The sequence below is a fragment of the Mercenaria mercenaria genome, chromosome 6, assembly GCF_021730395.1.
Source record: "Mercenaria mercenaria strain notata chromosome 6, MADL_Memer_1, whole genome shotgun sequence".
NCBI lineage: Eukaryota > Metazoa > Mollusca > Bivalvia > Venerida > Veneridae > Mercenaria > Mercenaria mercenaria.
The window spans coordinates 41,374,260-41,396,062 of NC_069366.1; the positions used below are offsets into that span (position 1 = coordinate 41,374,260).

The 21,803-nt window shown below is 36.6% G+C and overlaps 1 protein-coding gene across 5 annotated transcripts in view; it reads right to left on the bottom strand.

Annotated features, from left to right (window-relative positions):
- Window positions 1–21,803, bottom strand: part of LOC123549133 (phenylalanine--tRNA ligase, mitochondrial-like) — a 176,052-nt gene that overhangs the window by 43,820 nt on the left and 110,429 nt on the right. For 2 of the 5 annotated variants that reach the window (XM_053546631.1, XM_045336975.2), the window contains one exon: window positions 3,124–13,381. The exons of 2 other annotated variants lie outside the window; for them this stretch is intronic. In XM_053546631.1, coding sequence (XP_053402606.1) covers window positions 13,097–13,381 — 285 coding nt within the window. In that variant the 3' untranslated portion in view covers window positions 3,124–13,096. Of the gene's footprint in view, window positions 1–3,123; window positions 13,382–13,652; window positions 15,555–21,803 lie in introns of those variants that run through there. One more of the 5 variants, XM_053546632.1, reaches the window with a different exon arrangement.

Genomic DNA, 21,803 nt, shown 5'->3' on the forward strand with positions numbered 1-21,803 from the left:
TTTTTTGATCATACATGTAACACAAATTTTCTATAATTTTCACGTTTTAACTAAATTATCTGTAAAAGCTATAATGATATTTTTACCGTAAAAATACCTGATATATATTCACTGTAAGACTGAAAACATATAAATTAACATAAATATGGCAGTAAAGAACAGTCTGGTAAACAGTATCAGAACTTTCCACAGTCTCCCCAGTGGGAGATGATTGATCTGCAAGACTTAGTGTTTTATTGCCTGTTAAGTATTAATCCCGTATAACTGAAGAAGCTTTTTTTGTGTGTAAGGGCCCTCCGTAAAGATTTTAATTTACCCAACATACAAAACTTTTTCACCTTTTTAGAAGTACAGTACGTAGAGGTCGTAGAAATTTAGCAGTGTGCTGTAACCATGGAAACGGCTACTGAAGCTGGTAATCGCAGTGTTACTAAAAAACTTTCCTTTGTCATATTTCAAAATGTAGTAGTATTAGAAACTTGATTTTTTTCATGTTTTCATTAAGTTATGAATACTTATTATTTGCAGTGATTATATTCTAGATATCTTATTAGATTTCTTTATTGTCGACAGCTTGTGCATTTTTAGTAATTAGCATGTGCATACATTAAAATGCTATTTTATGTATATAAACTCAAATTGTTACATTTTTAATTAGAAGAAACCCCCAAACATTGTGAATATTAACTTTGATTTTTTTTTTTTTTTTTTGATGTCCTTCGTCAGTTGTGCGTCGTGTGTCGTGCGTCAACAATTTCTAAAAAAATCTTCTTCTTGAAAACCACTGGGCAGAATTACACCAAACTTCTTCACAGGAATGATCCTTGGTTGGCCCCCTTTCAAAATTGTTCAAAGAATTGAATTCCATGCAGAACTCTGGTTGCCATGGCAACCGAGAGGAAAAACTTTAAAAATCTTCTTCTCAAAAACCAGAAGCCCTAGAGCTTAGATATTTGGTGCGGAGCATTGCCTAGTGAACCTCTACAAAATTTGCTCAAATCATGACTCCCCGAAGGGGTCAGTTGATTTTACGTAGGAAAATCTTAAAAAGTCTTCTGAAAAAACCAGAGGCCCTAGAGCTTAGATATTTGACATGTAGCATTGCCTAGTGGACCTCTACTAAAGTTGTTCAAATCATGACCCCGGGGTCAAAATTGACCCCGCCCTAGGGAATCACTTGATTTTACATAGGAAATCAAATTCTAGTAACAAAGCTAGAGTTGAATCTATACCACATTGTTCAAATCATGAGCCCTTGAGGTCAAATTGACCGCCTAGGGCCTCTAAAATTTTTCACAATTCATGATCCTAGGTCAATAATTGACCCCCAGGGTCACTTGACTTTTACATAAGAAAATCTTTAAATTTTTTTAATAAATAAACCAGGAAAGCCTAGGTCTTAGATATTATAATTGTCATTGCTAGTAGACTTCTACAAAATGTGTTCAAATCATGACCCCCGGGGTCAAAATGACCCCTGCCCCATGGGGTTATTTGATTGTACATAGAAAAATCTTTTTAAGTTTCAGTACTTTTGGCATCCAAAGTGACTTACATGTGATTTATAAGCCACCTATATGGGACTTATAAGTCACTTATATTGGACTTATATGTCACTTATAAATGATTAATATATATGTCAAATGTAGTGCAACATATAAGTTGCCTATATGTGACATATTAGTCACTTATATGTGACATATAAGTCACTTATATACTTTCCATATACCTTTATGTTACATATACTTCACATACATCTAATTTGCATGTAAAATATGAATAAGTCCCATATAAGTGACTTATAGGTAGATTGACTATGTGAACTATAAGTCCCATATAAAAATAACATATAAGTGGCATATAATAAATTATGTTGTTGTGATAAGGGCAATTGTGAACCAAAAAGGTGCCCTTTTTAATCAGAAAATATTTTTTAGACTTAATTACAACTATGGCTGATTTTTGGCTTGAAAATGTTGTATAATACGCATGCAATTAAATTTCTAAAATTTTGGATATGTGAGTTTAACATCATTTAATACATTAATGCAGCGGATTACATCCCATATAGGTTCTTAATCTGCTTCCTTTTTCAATGCATATGGACAATGGTGTTAAGGAAAAACTCGTTAAGTCTCGGCTTGGAATATTTAACGTATATTATATGAAAAAACAATGTTTATGAAATAAATTGTTAGAAAACATGTGGATAAATTATGTTTTTCCGGTGACACCGCCATTTGTTAGCTGTCAGTATTGTATAGATACGCTAAACAATAATAATACATGCATATTTTTTCTCTCTTTTTTGTTGATTCTTTTACTATTTTTTACTGTTACGAAATAAAGTATTTTAGATTTGATAATTTTATCACTTGAATAATTAATCATAAATCCGGACTTCTAATCATAATTCAGCAGTACCATAATGGGAGTAAAGACTTCCAGTGTGCATACAGCGGTTCTACAAAAGTGGTGCTAATGTTCATGTACATGTTTCTACAGAAACCCAGTGCGCCATGTTAACTGCCAATTGCTAAATATCCGATATCAATGCTAATGCCAAACACCTTATGCAAAATGTTTTGAAAACGAAATGACATAATATATTACTATGGAAGGCTGGTACGCCATGCTAATTACCAAATGCTAAATGACAAATACTTATTGCAAAATGCTATTTGCTATATGCTTAATGTCAAATATTGCCTGTTAAATGGTAATTGTCAAATGATAAATGATAACTGTTACTTGCGTTAAAGAGCTGAATATATCAGTGTATGAATGCATCCTTTAAATAGCCATTGGCCTTTGTTACATAACTTTGTCTCTATTAAAAATAATTTCCTAACACTTTAGAAAGAAAAGTTTTGATCACATAATCTCGTAACCTTTAGAACATGTTTATTGTTTCTAATCATACTGAACTTTATAATTATGTTTGCACGTGATTAAAAGTAACAGTCATTAGTTTAAGGGATACAGATCATTAATTCATAAAGTTAAAGCATTTGATGATTAGCATTTGGCATTTAGCATAAAGGGTATGACATATGGCATTTGATACATATGGAAGGTCAGTTGGCCATGCTTATTGCCAAATGCAAAATGACAAAAGAACTATTAATTTATTAGTCCAATTTCTTTATTTCTAAAGCATCAACTTCAAATATTTATGTGGCATTATCATTAATTTAACATATTTAAATGCACAGGAACCGAAAATTGTTGTTATAAAACATTCAACTAAACACACAATGTGCAGTAAGATGTGCATAATGCCACTTTAAGCATAATAAATTCCATCTTCTTTTTCATAAAAATGTTTTATCTGCTAGAACAAACATTACCTTTCAAAAAATACCATTATTACAATTAAAACATAGTTTTTGATGACATAATTATTCAGCAGTCATGCATTTTCTGCCTTTTTCATTTTCTCTTAAGCCGCCATATTTATGACTTCATGAACTTTTTCCAGTCGCGTGTCCAGAAAGAGATACATGGGAAATTAGGATATGAACTCACTTCAATCTACAATGTGATATAGGTCTCTTTATTTCTCAATATTTTTCTCACAGTGGCCCATATCTCCACAAACCGCCATGTACTATAACAGCGATGCCACCAGATAATCTGTATAAACATTTGAAGCCACAGTCTGTTTTGCAACAGATGCCAAAAAGATATCAATAATCAATTGCTTCTGCAAGTCTTTACATCTGCAAAAGATGCATTTCTTGCTAAACATGAACAATTTGATAGCTCTGCTGTGAAAACTGGCTACCACATGGAGGAAATAGATTCAGTTATTGCTTCACTGCATTTATATAACATAGAAACAGATGCTGTCGCAGCACCAAACACAGTAAAGACCGACATTATACCAACTGTGCTACTTTGATGATGGTCATGATCAACCTCTCTAACAAGTTTCGTAATCCTAGGCCCAAGCGTTCTCAAGTTATCGTCCAGAAACCCTTTTACTGTTCTGGGTCACTGTGACCTTGACTTTTGATCTACTGAATACTGATCTCAGAATCAATAGGGGTCATCTGCTGGTCACAACCAACTTCCCTATCAACTTTCATGATCCTAGGCTCAAGCATTCTTGAGTAATCATCTGGAAACCATAGACCTGTTCTGGGTCAATGTGACCTTCAAAATCTATAGGGGTCATCTGCTGGTCATGATTAACCACCCTATTTAGCTTTGTGATCCTAGGCCCAAGCATTCACAAGTTATCATCCAGAAACCATTTAACAGTACCTTGACCTTTGACCTACTGATCTCAAGATCAATAGGGGTCATGTGCTGGTCATGACCAACCTACCTATCAACTTTCAAGACCCTAAGCCCAAGCATTGAGTTATCATCTGGAAACTGATTGGTCAACATACTGACCGACCAACCGACAGTGCTAGTTTGATGAACCTATATAATTCTGTATTTGTGATAGTGCATAATCCTTTAAAGGAAATTTCACAATTGCACATAAGTTTTTAATTGATTTAAAGTAATTGTACACATCATGAAATCACGATCACTTCAGTCAAAGTAATTGATTATACATCCAAATAATAATCAAATAATAATCAATTACATGAATTTGACTCATGTAATTAATTATTAATAAATAAATTGACAATCAATTGCACACAACAGTAATCCATCACCATGTCTGTTTTATACTAGTTAAGACATCATGAAAGTTTTAATTTGATTTGATGTGGGTTTAAGCGCACATCAACACAGTAGAGGTTATATGGCACCAAACAGGACAAAAAAATTTTGGTTTCACATCTCATTTACATCGAAATAAAAATATGAGGTATGAAATCAAAACTTTATACCTGCTGGAATCACAGAGGTACAGCAAAACCATGTGTTCAAACCCAAATAGTTTCCTCTGATGATCAATCTAGGGTAAGGTAGTGGTTCTCAGTCTTTTCACACATAAGTTGTTATCCCAGAACCATATGAGACTGCAAGTTTTGTAACAATTCAAATACAAACAAGTGAATGAAGTACATGTATAGCCATCATGGCAATACAAAGTCCCCCACTCGAAGGCAACTAATTTTCTCTACTGCAGTATAAAATAATGATCTGATATCTGCCAATAATGTATAAACATAGAGGATATTGGTTTGTTTTTCGTGAATATGGAATATATCTCACCTCGAAGTGAGAAAATTACAAATATTTTCAAGTGCGCTTAGCGTGAGTGAAAATGTGAAAATTTTCTCACTTCGAGGTGAGATATATTCCATATTCACGAAAAACAAACAAATTTTCTTTTTATTTTATGCTTAATTACGCTGAGATGTGCATTTTCAAATAAATTTTAATCTCAGCGCGGGAAACTGACGCGCGTAAACAGACATGATGTCAGACGTTTTGTGAGGTTAGAAAGACGCATGCAACATAAAGTTCCATTTTATTTTAATTTTTGCTGCTTAATGTTATGAAATTCTCATTAAGTAAAATACATTTGTAATTTGAATCGAGAAATTTACTATAAAGAACAAAGTGCGACTACAATTTTCATCCTGTTTTAAGCAAATAATTTAAAATTCATACACAATGTACAAGTAGATCGGCATTTACAGTGAGTGATATGGATTATATCTCACTGATAAAACACAGTATTTCATCAGTTAGCATAAAATAAAATACTGTATTATATATATATATACAATATGTAATTTGACATAGTGACCTAGTTTTTAAGCTAAGGTAACCTACATTCAAACTTGACCTAGATTTGATCAAGGTAATCATTCTGACTAAATTTCATGAACCTCAATTGAAAAATACAGCCTCTATCGCATAAAAAACCTTTTTCTTTGATTTGTCCTAGCTACCTAGTTTTTGACCCCAGATGACCCGTATTCAAAATTGACTAATTTCATCAAGGCTATCATTCTAACCAAATTTCATGAAGATCGATTGGAAAATACAGTCTATCGCATACACAAGGTTTTTCTTTGATTTGACCTAGTGACCTAGTTTTTAACCAAAGATGACATATATTCTAACTTGACCTAGATTTCATTAAGGCAATCATTCTGACTAAATTTTATGTATATCCAGTGTAAAATGCAGCCCCTATTGCGTACCCAAGGTTTTTCTTTAATTTGACTGGGTGACCTAGTTTTTGACCCTGGATGACCTATATTCAAATTCGACCTAGATTTCATCCAGACAAACATTCTGATCAGATTTCATGAAGATCCGGTGTAAAATGCAGCCCCTATTGCATACACAAGGTTTTTCTTTGATTTGACCTATTGTCCTAGTTTTTGACCCTAGATGACCCATATTCGTAACTGGCCTAGATTTCATCAAGGCAATCATTCTGAACAAATTTCATGAAGATCAATTGAAAAATACAGCCTCTATCGCATACAAAAGGTTTTTCTTTGATCTGACCTAGTGACCTAGCTTTTGATCCCAGATGACCCATTTTCGAACCTGGCCTAGATTTCATCAAGGTAATCATTCTAACCAAAATTCATGAACCTTAATTGAAAAATACAGCCTCTTGCATACATAAGATTTTTCTTTGATTTTACCTAGTGACCTAGTTTTTGATCCCAGATGACCCATTTTCGAACTCGGCCTAGATTCTATCAAGGTAATCATTCTGACCAAATTTCATGTAGATCAGTTGAAAAATACAGCCTCTATTGCATACACAAGGTTTTTCTTTGATTTGACCTAGTGACCTAGTTTTTGACCCCAGATGACGCATTTTTGAACTCGTCCTAGATTTCATCAAGGTAATCATTCTGACCAAATTTCATGAAGATCAGTTGAAAAATACAGCCTCTATCGCATACACAAGCTAAATGTTGACGGACGACGGACGACAGACAGATGCCGGATGCCGGACATCAAGCGAGCGATCTGAAAACCTGAGCTAAATACCTACAGACCTTTGACCTCTAAGTGTGACCTTGACCTTTGACATAGGGGTTTGAGTGTTGCACATGACACATCATCTTATAGGGAACATTTGTAAGAAGTAATATTAAAATCCCTTTATAGATTGTCGGGTTACAGACCAGATAGGGAAAATAAGCCGTTTACATCTGACCTCCAAGTGTGACCTTGACATTCAAGCTAGGGGTGTTTTGTGCATGACACCTCGTCTCATCAAGGGGAATATTTTTCCAACTAATATTTAAATCCTGTTTTGCATGACAAAGTTATGGACAAGACAGGAAAAACAACCCTATTGACCTTTGATCTCAAAATGTGACCTTGACCTTTGAGCTAGGGTTCTAGGTTTGCACAAGACATGTTGTCTAGTTATTGGAAACATTTATGCCATGGTATATTGTAATACTTTGATAGATGACCGAGTTCTGGACTGGACACAAATCAGACCTTCTTAATGCCATGTTAACAGTTGACTGCCAAGTGTGACTTTGACCTTTAAGCTAAGGGACAGAATTTTTTGCAGGACAAATTGCCTAGTTATGAGGTACATTTGTGCCAAGTGATATTAACAAGAGGGCCATGATGGCCCTATACATCGCTCACCAGAGTTGATCTGGCCTACTGACCTAGTTTTTGACCCCGAATGACCAAGACTGAACTTGACCCAAAGATCATCAAGACAAACATTCTGACTAAATTTGGTAAAAATTTGGTACAACTGTGGCCTCTAGAGTGTTCACAAGCTTTTCCTTTGATTTGACCGGAGACCTAGTTTTTGACCTCAAATGACACAGATTCAAACTTGACCTATTGATTATCAAAACAATCATTCTGACTAATTCCCACAAGTTTCAAACTTAAATTGTGGTCTCTAGAGTGTTGAAAAGAATTTCCTTTGATCTGGCCTAGTGACCTAGTTTTTGACCGCACATGACCCAGATTCATATCTGACCTAGAAATGATAAAGACAAACATTCTGACTCAGTTTCATAAAGATTGAGGCACAAATGTGGCCTCTAAAGTGTTCACAAGCTTTTCCTTTGATCTGGCCAGGTGACCTAGTTTTTGACCCCACATGACCGAGTTTCAAAATTGACCTAGAGATCATCAAGACTAAAGTTTAAACCATGTTTCATAAAGATTGGGTCAAAAATGTAGTCTCTAGAGTGTTCACAAGCTTTTCCATTGATCTGACCTACTGACCTAGTTTTTGACCCCACACGACCCAGTTTCGAACTTGACCTAGAAATCATCAAGACAAACATTCTGACCAAGTTTCAAAAAGATTAGGTCACAAATGTGGTCTCGAGAGTGTTCACAAGCTTTTCCTATGATTTGACCTACTGACCTAGTTTTTGACTCCACATGACCCAGTTTCGAACTTGACCTAGAGATCATCAAGACAAACATTCTGATCAAGTTTTATGAAGATTGGGTCAAAAATGTGGTCTTTAGAGTGTTCAAAAGCTTTTCCTTTGATCTGACCTACTGACCTAGTTTTTGAACCAACATATCCCAGTTTCGACCCTGACCTAGAGATCATCAAGACTAACACTCTGACCAAGTTTCATAAAGATTGGGTCAAAAATGTGGCCTCGAGAGTGTTCACAAACTTTTCCATTGATCTGACCTACTGACCTAGTTTTTGACCCCACATGACCCAGATTCAAACTTGACCTAGAGATCATCAAGACAAACATTCTGACTAAGTTTCATAAAGATTGGGTCAAAAATGTGGTCTCTAGAGTGTTCACAAGCTTTTCCTATGATTTGACCTACTGACCTAGTTTTTGACTCCACATGACCCAGTTTCGAACTTGACCTAGAGATCATCAAGAAAAACTCTCTGACCAAGTTTCATAAAGATTGGGTCAAAAATGTGGTCTCTAGAGTGTTCACAAGGCAAATGTTAACGGACGTCGACGGACACCGGACAATGACCGGTCACAATAGCTCACCTTGAGCACTTTGTGCTCTGGTGAGCTAAAAACCCTTAATGGGTTCTTGAGTTACAGACCCAACAAGAAAAAAGCCTTGTTCACCTTTGACCTTCAAGTCTGACCTTGACCTTAGAGCTCGAGATCTGGCTTTGGCACATAACACATCATCTCATCATGGAAAATATTAGAGCCAAGGCCAAGTAAAACTAGAGTTGTCACAGGAGTGACGAATTATACCCCCACAATATGGCCTTGTCACAGAACAAAGCCAATGTCAAAGCTGAACTTGCTTGACCTTTGACCTACTGACCTCAAAATCAATAGAGGTCATCTGCTGGTCATGATCAACCTCCCTATGAAGTTTCATGATTCTTGGCCCAAGCGTTCTCAAGTTATTGTCTGGAAAAGGTTTAAATGACCTATGACCTTTGGAACCCAAAATAATTACGGGTCATCTGCTGGTTATGACCAACCTCCCTATTAAATTTTGTGATCCTAGTCCCAAGCGTTGTGAAGTTATTGTCTGAAAACCGTTTAAATGTTCCGGGTCACTGTGACCTTGACCTGTTGACCTCAAAATCATTAGAGGTCATCTGCTGGTCATAACCAACCTTGCTATCAGTTTTCATGATCCTAGGCCCAAATGTTCTCAAGTTATCACCCGGAAACAGTTTAACTGTTTTGTGTTTTTGTGACCTTGGCCTTTGACCTACTAACTTCAAAGTCGAACATGACCTGTATTTAATCATGTTACACCCGTGTACAAAAATTTAAGATCCTAGACCCAAGCGTTCTCAAGTTATCTGTAATCTTGAAACAGTTTAACTGTTCCGAGTCACTGTGACCTTGACCTTTGACCTACAGACCTCAAAGTCGAACTTGACCTGTATTTCAAGTTACACCTGTGTACCAAAAATTATGATCCTAGGCCCAAGTGTTCTCGAGTTATCATCCGGAAACAGTTTAACTGTTCCAAGTCACTTTGACCTTGACCTTTGACCAACAGACCCCAAAGTCAAACCTGACCTGTATTTTATGATGTAACACCTGTGTACCAAAATATATTATCACAGGCCCAAGTGTTCTCAAGCTATCATCCGGAAACGGTTTAACTGTTCAGGGTGACCTTTAACCTATTGACCCCAAATTCTAACTTGACCTGTATTTTCTGATGTTACACCTGTGTAACAAAAATTATTCAAATCGGTCAGTCCTTTCATGAGTTATCATCCTGAAACCACAACAACCAATGGACCAACCGACCGACCGATCGACCGCAAAGCTCACTCCTATATACCCCCCTAAACTTCGTTTTGTGGTGGTATAACTCGAAGATGCTTTTGTAGAAAAGCGCATGTCTCCCCCACTGCATAGTCGTATAGGCAAGAAGTCAATAGGGCACAGGAGCAAAAGTCAAAGAGACACTGATGGTTGGCTGCAATAGGGATCATCTACTTTGCATGTCAAATCATCCCACTAAGTTTCAACATTTGGGGTCTAGCAGTTCTAAAGTTATGAATTGGAAATATTTTCTATGTTCAGGCCCCTGTGGCCTTGACCTTTGATCAAGTGACCCCAAAATCAGTAGGGGTCATCTAATCTGCATGTCCAATCATCCTAATAAGTTTCAACATTCTGGGTCAAGTGATTCTAAAGTTATTGATTGGAAAGAGTTTTCTATGTTCAGCCCCCTGTGACCTTGATCTTTGATGGCATGACCCCAAAAACATTAGGGATCATCTGCTCTGTAAGTCCTTTCACCCTATGAAGTCTGAAGGTTCTAGGTCAAATGGTTTTCAATTATTGACCGGAAATGGATTGCAATGTTCTGTCCACTGTGAGCTTGACCTTTAATAGAGTGACCCTAAAATCAATAGGGGTCATCTATTCTGCATGTCTAATCATCCTATGAAGTTTCAACATTCTGGCTCAAGTGGTTCTCAAGTTATTGATCGGAAATTGTTTTCAATGTTCAGGCCCCTGTGACATTGACCTTTGATGGAGTGACCTCCAAAACAATAGGGGTCATCTACTCCATAAGCCCTGCCACCCTTTGGAGTCTGAAGGTTCTAGGTCAAATGGTTCTCAAGTTACTGACTGGAAATGAATTTCCATGTTCTGTCCACTGTGACCTTGACCTTTAACAGAGTGACCCCAAAATCAATAGGGTTAATCCACTCTGCATGTCCAATCATCCTATGAAATTTCAACACTCTTGGTCAATTGGTTCTCAAGTTATTGATCGGAAATGGTTTTCCATGTTCAGGCCCTTATGACCTTGACCTTGAACAGAGTGACCCTAAAATCAATAGGGGTCATCTACTCTGCATGTCCAATCATCCTAAGAAGTTTCAACATTCTGGGTCAAGTGGTTCTCAAGTTAATGATCGGAAATGGTTTTTCATGTTCAGGCCCCTGTGACCTTGACCTTAAACAGAGTTACCCCAAAATCAATAGGGGTCATCTACTCTGCAAGACCAATCATCCTATGGAGTTTCAACATTCTAGGTCAAGTGATTCTTAAGTTATTGACTGGAAATGGTTTTCCATGTTCAGGCCCCTGTGACCTTGACCTTTGATGGAGTGACCCCAAAAACAATAGGGGTCGTCTACTCCGTAATCCCTGCCACCCTATGAAGTCGGAAATGAAGTGTGACAGACAGACGGAAGGATGGACAGGGCAAAAACAGTATGTCTCCCCCAGTGGAGGGTGGAGGGGGGGGGGGAGACATAATTAAAATTCCTTGGTGAGTGACAGAGTTATGGACCATTTTGAATGACGAAGTTATTGACTGGACATAAAACTGCATATGGATGGAATGACTGAATGACAGATGGAAAAGCGCAATTCTACAGTCCCGAAACTGGTTTTCAACCAATAGGGGAACAAGAGCTGTCGGAGGACAGCAACGCTCGTCTATTCAACAGCCTTGTCAATTGAATGAATACAAAAGTCGGAAAAGGGTCATAATTTTGTAAAAATGCAAAACAGGGTTATGGAACCTGCACAGTGCTTATCAGCTCATGACAGTGGACAAGTATGTGTTTCAATCCATTCCCATTAGTGGGTACTGAGATACCAGCTTACATATAAGAATTTAACCAAAAACTGCTAACTTGAAAAAGGGGCATAATTTTGTAAAAATGAAAAGAAGAGTTATTGCATGCTCTGCATGTCATATCATGACAGTGAACAAGTGTGTGAAGTTTCAATCCATTCCCATAAGTGGATACTGAGATACCAGCTTACTTACAAAAACTTAACCAAAAACTGCTAAGTCAAAAAAGGGGCATAATTTTGAAAAAACAAAACAAAGTAGAGTTATGGGACCTGCTTAGTGCAAGTCAGATGATGACAGTGAACAAGTGTGTGAAGTTTCAATCCATTCCCAATAGTGGATACTGAGATACCAGCTTACATACAAAAACTTAACCAAAAACTGCCAAGTCGAAAAAGGGGCATAATTTTGTAAAAATGCAAAGTAGCATTACAGGACCTTCACAGTGCATGTTAGATCATGACAGTGAACACGTATGTGAAGTTTCAATCCATTCCCACTAGTGGATACTGAGATACCAGCTTACATACAAAAACTTAACCAAAAACTGCCAAGTCGAAAAAGGGGCATAATTTTGTAAAAATGCAAAGTAGAGTTATGGAACCTGTGCAAAAATGCAAAGCAGATTTACGGGACCTGCTTAGTGCATGTCAGAATAATGACAGTAAACAAGTGTGAAGTTTCAATCCATTCCCTTTAGTGGATACTGAGATACCAGCTTACATACAAAAACTTAACCAAAAACTGCTAAGTCGAAAAAGGGGCATAATTTTGTAAAAATGCAAAATAGAGTTATGGAACCTGTGTAATGTAAGTCAGTTTATCACAGTGAATAAGTGTGTGAAGTTTCAATCCATTCCCACAAGTGGTTACTGAGATACCAAGTTACATACCAAACCTTAACCAAATCAGGACGCCTGCGCACGGGCGAGTCCAATGACCTTTTTTTAATCTAGTATCAAAAATGGCTGAAATTTACAATGGAAAACAGCCCACCAAAACCACTTTTTAACCATATATTCAAAAATAATCAAAACTAAAAATGTTCCTGTCACCACCCATAAAATCTTTACAATGATGTATAAAATCAATGGTATTGTTTTACATCAAAGAACACCTTGTAAAGAAAAAGGTGATTCAAATAGAAGTTTATCTAATCACTACTCCAAGATTACTAGTAGCATCTGTTGCTATTTTCTGGTGCACTAAATTGACTTCATCCTGTGTCAGTGGTCTCTCCATATGTCTGTATATCAATCTGTAGCAGTGACTTGTTTTCCCAGATTTTTTGTTCTCAAACTCATCAATCAGTTCTACATTTTCTATAAGATCTCCTCCTACAGAACGTACAAGATCATAGAAATTGTTCTCCTCATAATTGGCAGGAATCCAAAATGAAATGTCATTTTTCAATTCTGGGTGTTTACTGAGTGGCTTGAAAAGTAAAATAATAGACATAAATGAACAGCATTAACTATTGTGTAGATTACATAATAACAATTACATATATACAGAGAGAAAAAAAAGAGAGCCTGGATGGCCCTATATCACTCACCTGAGTTAAACCACTTACTTGAACACATCGGTCAGATGATTATGCAAGGAAATATCTGGGAAACTATTTTGAAATAGTGCCACTGTTTATTGACGAGAATATCTTAAAAGATTCTGCTAAGTTAATGTGTGTGTGTGTTGAAGGTGGAAAGTGAAGGGGAGGTGGGAGAGGGAAGAGGTTTAGGGAATGATGACATAGAATACTACAAGACAATATCAAAGAAAATTTTTAAAGTTTCCACTACATACATATACACCCACTGGGGGCCATGTTTTTAACTAATCTGAATAATCTTGGTAGAGGGTCACACAAGGACCATACACATGAATTTATTTTAAAATCTGGCCAGTAGTTTCATACCAGAAGATTTTTAAAGTCTCCACTATAAAAAACATATATACGGAAGTGACCATGAACCCTGGCGGCCATGTTGCTTGACGAATTGTAATAATTTGAATAATCTTGGTAGAGGGTTATACAAGGACCATTTGTGTGAAACTATTTTACAAGAGGCCTACATGGGCCTAAGCCACTCACCTGAAGAACAAGAGCTGTCTGTAAGACAGTGCGCTCCACTATTTGGCGATTTGACAGTAAAATGAATTTATGTCTCAATAATAAATTTGTCAAAAAGTTCAAGTATGAAAGTTTTAGTATGTATCACTTTGCATTCTATCGAAATCGTCATGTTCCTATCGCATGCTAGGTAAAAATGGCGGCGTAAGAATTTAATGTCTCGAGAAGAGAAACTTCTAAAGTAGCAATACATTTCTTTACGGGAATATAAGTCTCTGAAAATCTGATCTGCTAGAAAATGTCAAAAAAACGTTATAAAATAAGTGGATTTTATATGAACTAAAGAACAGCCGGATTTAGTGGTGTTCAGCCTAATGCTCATCACTTTCTCATTCTTAAACCGATTTTGAAAATTCTTTCACTTCTTTAAATGATTTAAGAAATCCTACTAGATGGAGTTAACATAAGAACAACATTGTCTTTCCCTTTTATGTTTAAATGCATTTTATATTTCAAACACAGTTGACTTTGTAGTACATACTTCAGATATTTTTCACTTCATTTCCATGCCAATTCTACAGACCTTAACATGAATTATATAATTTTTATATCTTGGATATAACAAATTGATACTTTTTTAACTGTTTGAGGTAAGATTTATTACCAACCACTGTCTGGACAAATAAACTAATTTTGACTTTTACATAATTATGATAAGACCATTTGTTGACTTTTATTGTTGAAGCTGAACAAAACGTTATTGTCCAAGCTGACACATTAAATTGTCACCCTTGAACATCATTTAAATTAGGTACATTGTCATATGCCACTTTGATTTATCAATAGCTTTAAGAGTAATTATGCCCAAGCCACCAATATACTGTCACTAACTGACCAATCATTTTACCTATTTTAGTTAACCAATGATCACACTGGATAACAGGCTATCCTGACGCCCGCTGGACAAACAAGGAGCTGCGTTCAATAAACACTTGATGCCCCCGGTGGCATCCTTGTCGATACAAAGCAACCTAAGTCCAAAATGAGGTTAAGGTCAAACTGAGGTCAGGTGATGTTTGAAGATGAGGAATGGTCACAGGTTACATCTTTATTAGTATCAATTCATTCTTGTAAGCCGTATTAATGCTAGACAAAAAGTTATTAGTCCTCCACCACTGATTCATGAGGGGAAGTTGGCAGTTACTTGCGGAAAACAGGTTTGTACTGGTACAGAATCCAGGAAAACTGGTTAGGTTAACTGCCCGCTGTTACATAACTGAAATACTGTTGAAAAACGGTATTAAACCCAAAACAAACAAACAAACATTTACAATTTCTGAGCCGAAAACGATCGTTATATTTTTAGAAATTCCCTAACAATTTCTTCAGTTTGAAAAAATGAGCAAAAATCCGAAGTTTTGCGCAAATCGTTTTGTTTATGAACAACCTGTGAAAACTTTTATCATCTGGTTTAACAGTTTAACAGATGTGTCCTTCCGGAATACCTGTGTGAAGTTTCTGGGTTCTATGTTCTTTCTGAAAAAATATATTAGCCGTTAAATAGGCATGGTCGAAAAAAAAGGACATATTGAAACAAGTGAAATTGCCAAGCCATACACAGTCAGCTATCAAATAAAACCGCATGAAAATAAAAGTTCTATTATACGTCACTATAGTATAAACATTAATCAAAAATGCAACATTGACCTTCCTGAGTTTTACTGTGTAATTAATAATATACAAGTATTTCAAAATACCACACTGAATAACAAGAGATCACAGAGTGATCTTGGCGCCCACCAATGTGCCATTTTTGAGTGTTCCAAATTTCAAGTCTTAATGAATAGCTCAAGGTCAAATTTCATTTCTGTACACATCACTGTGCATGTGGTCCAAATTCGAAAGCTGTAGCTTGAGAAATGTGAAAGTAGGTCACTAGATCAATTTCAAGGACAAAGTTCTTTGTACACAAAACTATGCATGTACATCAAGTCTGCAGGCTGTAGTTTGAGAAATTTGAAAGTAGGTCACTAGGTCAATCTTAAGGTCAAAGTTTATTTCGGAACACAGAACTATGCATGTGGTCCAAATTTGAAGCCTGTACCTTCAAAAATGTGAAAGTAGGTCACTAGGTCAATGTAAAGGTCAAGGTTTGTTTCGGTACACAAAACTATGCCTAAGGTCCAAATTTGAAGGCTGTAGCTTGAGAAATGTGAAAGTAGGTCACTAGGTCAAAATCAAGGTCAAATTTCATTTCAGAACACGAAACTATGCATGTGGTCCAAATTTGAAGCCTGTACCTTCAAAAATGTGAAAGTAGGTCACTAGGTCAATGTCAAGATCAAAGGTTTTTACAGTGCATAAAACTATGCATGTGGTCCAAATTTGAAGGCTGTAGCTACAGAAATGTGAAAGTAGGTCACTAGGTCAAAATCAAGGTCAACTCATGTCAAGGTTCATCTTGCCACTCAAAACCATACATGTGGTCCAAATCTGAATGTTGTAGGTTATTGACAAGAAGATTTTAAAAGCTTTTCCCTTTACAAGTCTATATGAACCATGTGACCCCCAGGGCGGGGCCATATTTGACCCTAGGGGGATAATTTGAACAAACTTGGTAGAGAACCACTAGATGATGCTACATTACAAATGCCAAAGCCCTAGTCTTTGTGGTTTGGACAAGAAGATTTTCAAAGTTTTCCCTATATAAGTCTATGTAAACCATGTGACCCCCGGGGCGGGGCCATATTTGACCCTAGGGGGATAATTTGAAAAATCTTAGTAGAAAACCACTAAATGATGTCACATACAAAATATCAAAGCCCTTAGGTCCTGTGGTTTTGAACAAGAGGTTTTTCAAAGTTTTTCCCTATATAAGTCCATATAAACCATTTGACCCCCGGGGCGGGGCCATATTAGACCCAAGGGAAATACTTTGAATCATCTTGGTAGAGGACCACTAGATGATGCTTCATACCAAATATCAAAGCCCTAGGCTCTGTGGTTTTGGACAAGAAGATTTTCAAAGTTTTTCCCTATATAAATCTATGTAAATTATAGAAATAAACAAAGGGCTATAACTCATTCAAAAATTGTTGAACCAGTCTGATTTTCAGCGGGACACAACTAGGGTACCAATACATCATTCTGACAAAGTTTGGTCAAAATCCCCCTGGTAGTTTCTGAGGAGATGTGATAACGAGAAATTGTTAACGGAAGGACGGACGGACGGAAGGACGACGGACCACGGACGCAGAGTGATTTGAATAGCCCACCATCTGATGATGGTGGGCTAACAAAGCTACGCTCCGGACACAAACTGTTGCTTAGAGACCGGATCCGAAAGTACGACCTTAATGTTCAAGCAAGGGTAATGACTCTTGCATGTCCAAGATCATTTGGCTGTAGTAAACATTTGTGTAACATATCTCAAAATCTCTCAAGGGATAATAAAGTCATAAGCCGGACAAGAACTGCTGCTTTATAAACATATGGAATAACATGAATATATTTGAAATTTGGTCTATGCGTGTAGAAACTGCCAGTCCGACACAAAATACTTATATAGCTCAGTGTTAAAGTGCTTTTTTTTTGTGATACTGACACTGGAGGTGGCCATTTGTGATTGGGCCTCACATATATTTGTATCATTGGTAACACATGTTTAAAGTTTAAAAATCAATACTTGAAAATCAGTCCATGCATGAAGAATCACAGCCTGGACAAGACACTGCGGGCGGACGGACGGACGAAAGGAACTAAGCAACTTTAAAACCCTAAACCAAAAGAAAAATGATAATGAAATCAACCAAAATTACTCAACATGGTAATAAGAACCATACGTAAGTATATATAAACTGTTTACTGACTGCAAGTATACAGATTTTACACAAATGAAAGACGAAAGAAATCGCAAAAACACAGATAGATTAAACAGATGCAAAATATACATGAAGAAGAGACAATACGTGGCATAAAACATGTTTACAAGACATTTTCTTTACTTTCATACAGCTGTTTTCTCAACAGCCAAAAGCTGACTTCAAGGTCTGCCTATTGCAAATACAGCGGCCGCTTTCGACAGTCATTTTTTTACGACCATGCCTATTTAACGGCTAATATATTTTTACGAAATAACGTAGAATCCGGAAACTTCACACAGGTGTTCCGAAAGCACACATCTGTTAAGCCAGATGATAAAAGTTTTCACAGGTTGTTCATAAACAAAACAATTTGCGCGAAACTTTGGATTTTTTCTCGATTTTTCAAACTTAAGAAATTGTTAGGGAAATTCTTAAAACGTAACGATCGTTTTCGGCCCAGAAATTGTAAATGTAAGCCATGTCCATTCCTTGACAATACCGTCCAGGTGATTTGCAAGAATTGGCTTTGTTTCAATAGAAATAAATGAATAACTTTACCTACCGATTTACAGCTGGGTTACATTTCCAGCGGGTTTTTTTGTCCAGCGGGTGTCAGGATAGCCGGTTATCCAGTGTGATGATGTTACAACTTATGGAGATTCAATTGTTAATCTTGCATTTATATTTCAATGTTTTTTATCGAAAAGTCAGTTTTGAACTTTAATGATGTTCCATAAGATCTATGGTTATCCACGCTGGAAATTTCTCATTGTTATTTGTGTTCCAACAGAATAAACAGTGTTACTGTTGTTTAAAATTCAGCGAGCAATAAAATATGGAAAATTAACAGTGTTCCATTGTATGTCTCCACACCCTCACACAGCTTCTTAAACCTAAAAATTGCATGTCTCGATTTTTCCCTATGGCCAGTAATAAACAAGAGGGCCATGAAGGCCCTGTATCACTCACCTGACCTGTTGACCATGATTCATCATGATTAACATTCTAAGTTTCAATAAGATATGGTCATAAATTTGGCCTCTAAAGTGTTAACTAGCTATTCCTTGGATTTGACCCCGTGACCTAGTTTTTGACCCGACATGACCAAGATTCGAACTTGACCTAAAGATCATCAAGTTTAATAATCTGACAAAGTTTCATGAAGATACAGTCATAAATGTGGCCTCTAGAGTGTTAACAAGCTTTTCCCTTGATATGACCTAGTGACCTAGTTTTTGAATCCACCTGGCCCAGATTTAAACTTGACCTAAAGATCATCAAGATTAACATTCTGACCAAGTTTCATTAAGATATGGTCATAAATGTGGCTTCTTAAGTGTTAACTAGCTTTTCCTTTGATTTGACATGGTGATCTAGTTTTTGACCCAACATGACCCAGATTTGAATTTATCCTAAAGATCATCAACTTTAACATTCTGACCAAATTTCATGAAGATACAGTCATAAATATGGCCTCTAGAGTATTAACAAGCTTTTCCTTCGATTTGACCTGGTGACCTAGTTTTTGATCCCACCCAACCCAGATTTGAAATTGAGCTATAGATCATCAAGATTAACATTTAGACCATGTTTCATTAAGATATAATCATAAATGTGGCCTCTACAGTGTAAACTAGCTTTTCCTTTGATTTGACCGGGTGACCTAGTTTTTGATCCTACATGACCCAGATTCAATCTGGACCTTAAAATCATCAATATTAACATTCTGACCAAGTTTCATGAAGATACAGTCATAAATGCGGCCTCTACAGTGTTAACAAGCTTTTCCTTTGATTTGACCTGGTGACCTACTTTTTTATCCCAGATGACCCAATATCGAACTCATCCAAGATTTTATTAAGGGTAACATTCTGACCAAGTCTCATTAAGTTTGGGCCAAAAATGTGACCTCTAGAGTGTTAACAAGCTTTTCCTTTGATTTGACCTGGTGACCTACTTTTTACCCCAGATGACCCAATATCGAACTTGTCCAAGATTTTATTGAGGGTAACATTCTGACCAAGTTTCATTAAGATTGGGCCAAAATTGTGACCTCTAGAGTGTTAACAAGCTTTTCCTTTGATTTGACCTGGTGGCCTAGTTTTTGACCCCAGATGACCCAATATCGAACTCGTCCAAGATTTTATTGAGGGTAACATTCTGACAAAGTTTCATTAAGACTGGGCCAAAAATATGACCTCTAGATTGTTAACAGTCAAATTGTTGACAGACGGACGACAGACACAAGGTGATCACTAAAGCTAACCTTTGAGCACTTCGTGCTCAGGTGAGCTAAAAAGTTACATTATAAGCTATTTATAGTAACAACAAAGGGAAGTAATTCTAAATTAGGGACCTGGTTCTTGTGCATGACACTCCATCTCATGAACAATTGTGCCAAGTTACATCAAAATCCCTCCATGCATAAAGAAGGAATGCTACAGACAAAGTCATTCTTGTATCTGACCTTTGGCCTATAAGTGTGACCTTGACCTTAGAGCTAAGGGTCTAGATCTTGCGCATGACATGTCATCTTATTATGGGAAACATTTGTATTAAGTTATTTCAAAATCCTTTGATGAATGGCAGAGTTATGAACCCGACACAAAACAGACCCTGTTAACTTTTTACTTTTAACTCGTACTTCTAATTGTGACCTTGACCTTGGAGATAGGGGTCTGGGTTTTGCACATGACACATCTTCTCATTATGGTAAACCTTTATGCCAGGTTATTTCAAAATCCCTTTATGGATTGGATTCAAAACAGACCCTGTTAACTTTTGACCTCTAAGTGTGACCTTGACCTTGGAGGTAGCACATGACATGTCATCTCATTATGGTGAACATTGATGCCAAGATATTTCAAAATCCCTTTGTGGATTTATGGACCCGACATGAGGTGTAACGAACGGAAGGAAGGATGGATAGACGCAGCCTATTTGTGTCCCCCATTTTTTCTTCGAAAAAAACAACAAAACAACCCGCTCTAAGTTGGAAACCTTTTACACATTTTTTTTTTAAATTCTGAAAGTCCTGTTGTGCAATCTTTGTAGAAGGTCACACAAGGACTATTTGTGTGAAATAATTTTAAAATCGGGCCCAACAGTTTTATACCACGAAGATTTTTTATGTTTCCGCTATATACATTTCTACTGTATAAATAAAGAGAAAAGTGACCACGCCCCCTGGCAGCCATGTTTTTTGACTGATCAAATTAATCTGAACAATCCTTCTTGCATAAAAACTACTTTTTTCACTGAATCTGCCCATGTATTAACGGGAGAAAAATCATGTGCAAACAAGGCAATTCACGTGCTGTTAATACCCGATTTTTATTTTTGAAATGCTTTCCCAGGGACGTATATGTAATTCTGCGCAGATTGACATCTGGTATCCGCATCTTGTTTTTTTTCATAAAAACCTCTACTTGAAGCATTAAAGATGCAATCTAAACCATAGAATGTTTTACTGTATCAGTAACTAACGCCAAATGCGCTGCCCCCAACTCTGTTCGTACTCGTTTCTTCCCTTGTTTACACCCCTTTTAGAACTCGGCGTCAATTCAGATTTTGAAGACAACCATGAATGCTAAAGAATTGCGTGTTTACCTGTGCGATTCTTTGTTTTTAGGTATCATATTTATGATTTTGGTAAGTATCAGTCGGTATGTTTTTATCTAATTTCTCGAAGAATTTATATAAACAGCTTGGAAACTTGACACTACGTTCGTACTCATCGGTACTCCAACTGCGTGTCCGTACTCAATGTAACTCGGATGTAAAGTTATTACTCTTGAAATTGTGATCAAGTCTACCAAATTGTGAAATGATATGAACAATTATTGGTAATTCTATGTTTGTAATAATGAGAGATAAAAAAATCGGTTAAAAACCTTCAGGATGTGCTTTTGATAGTGTTATT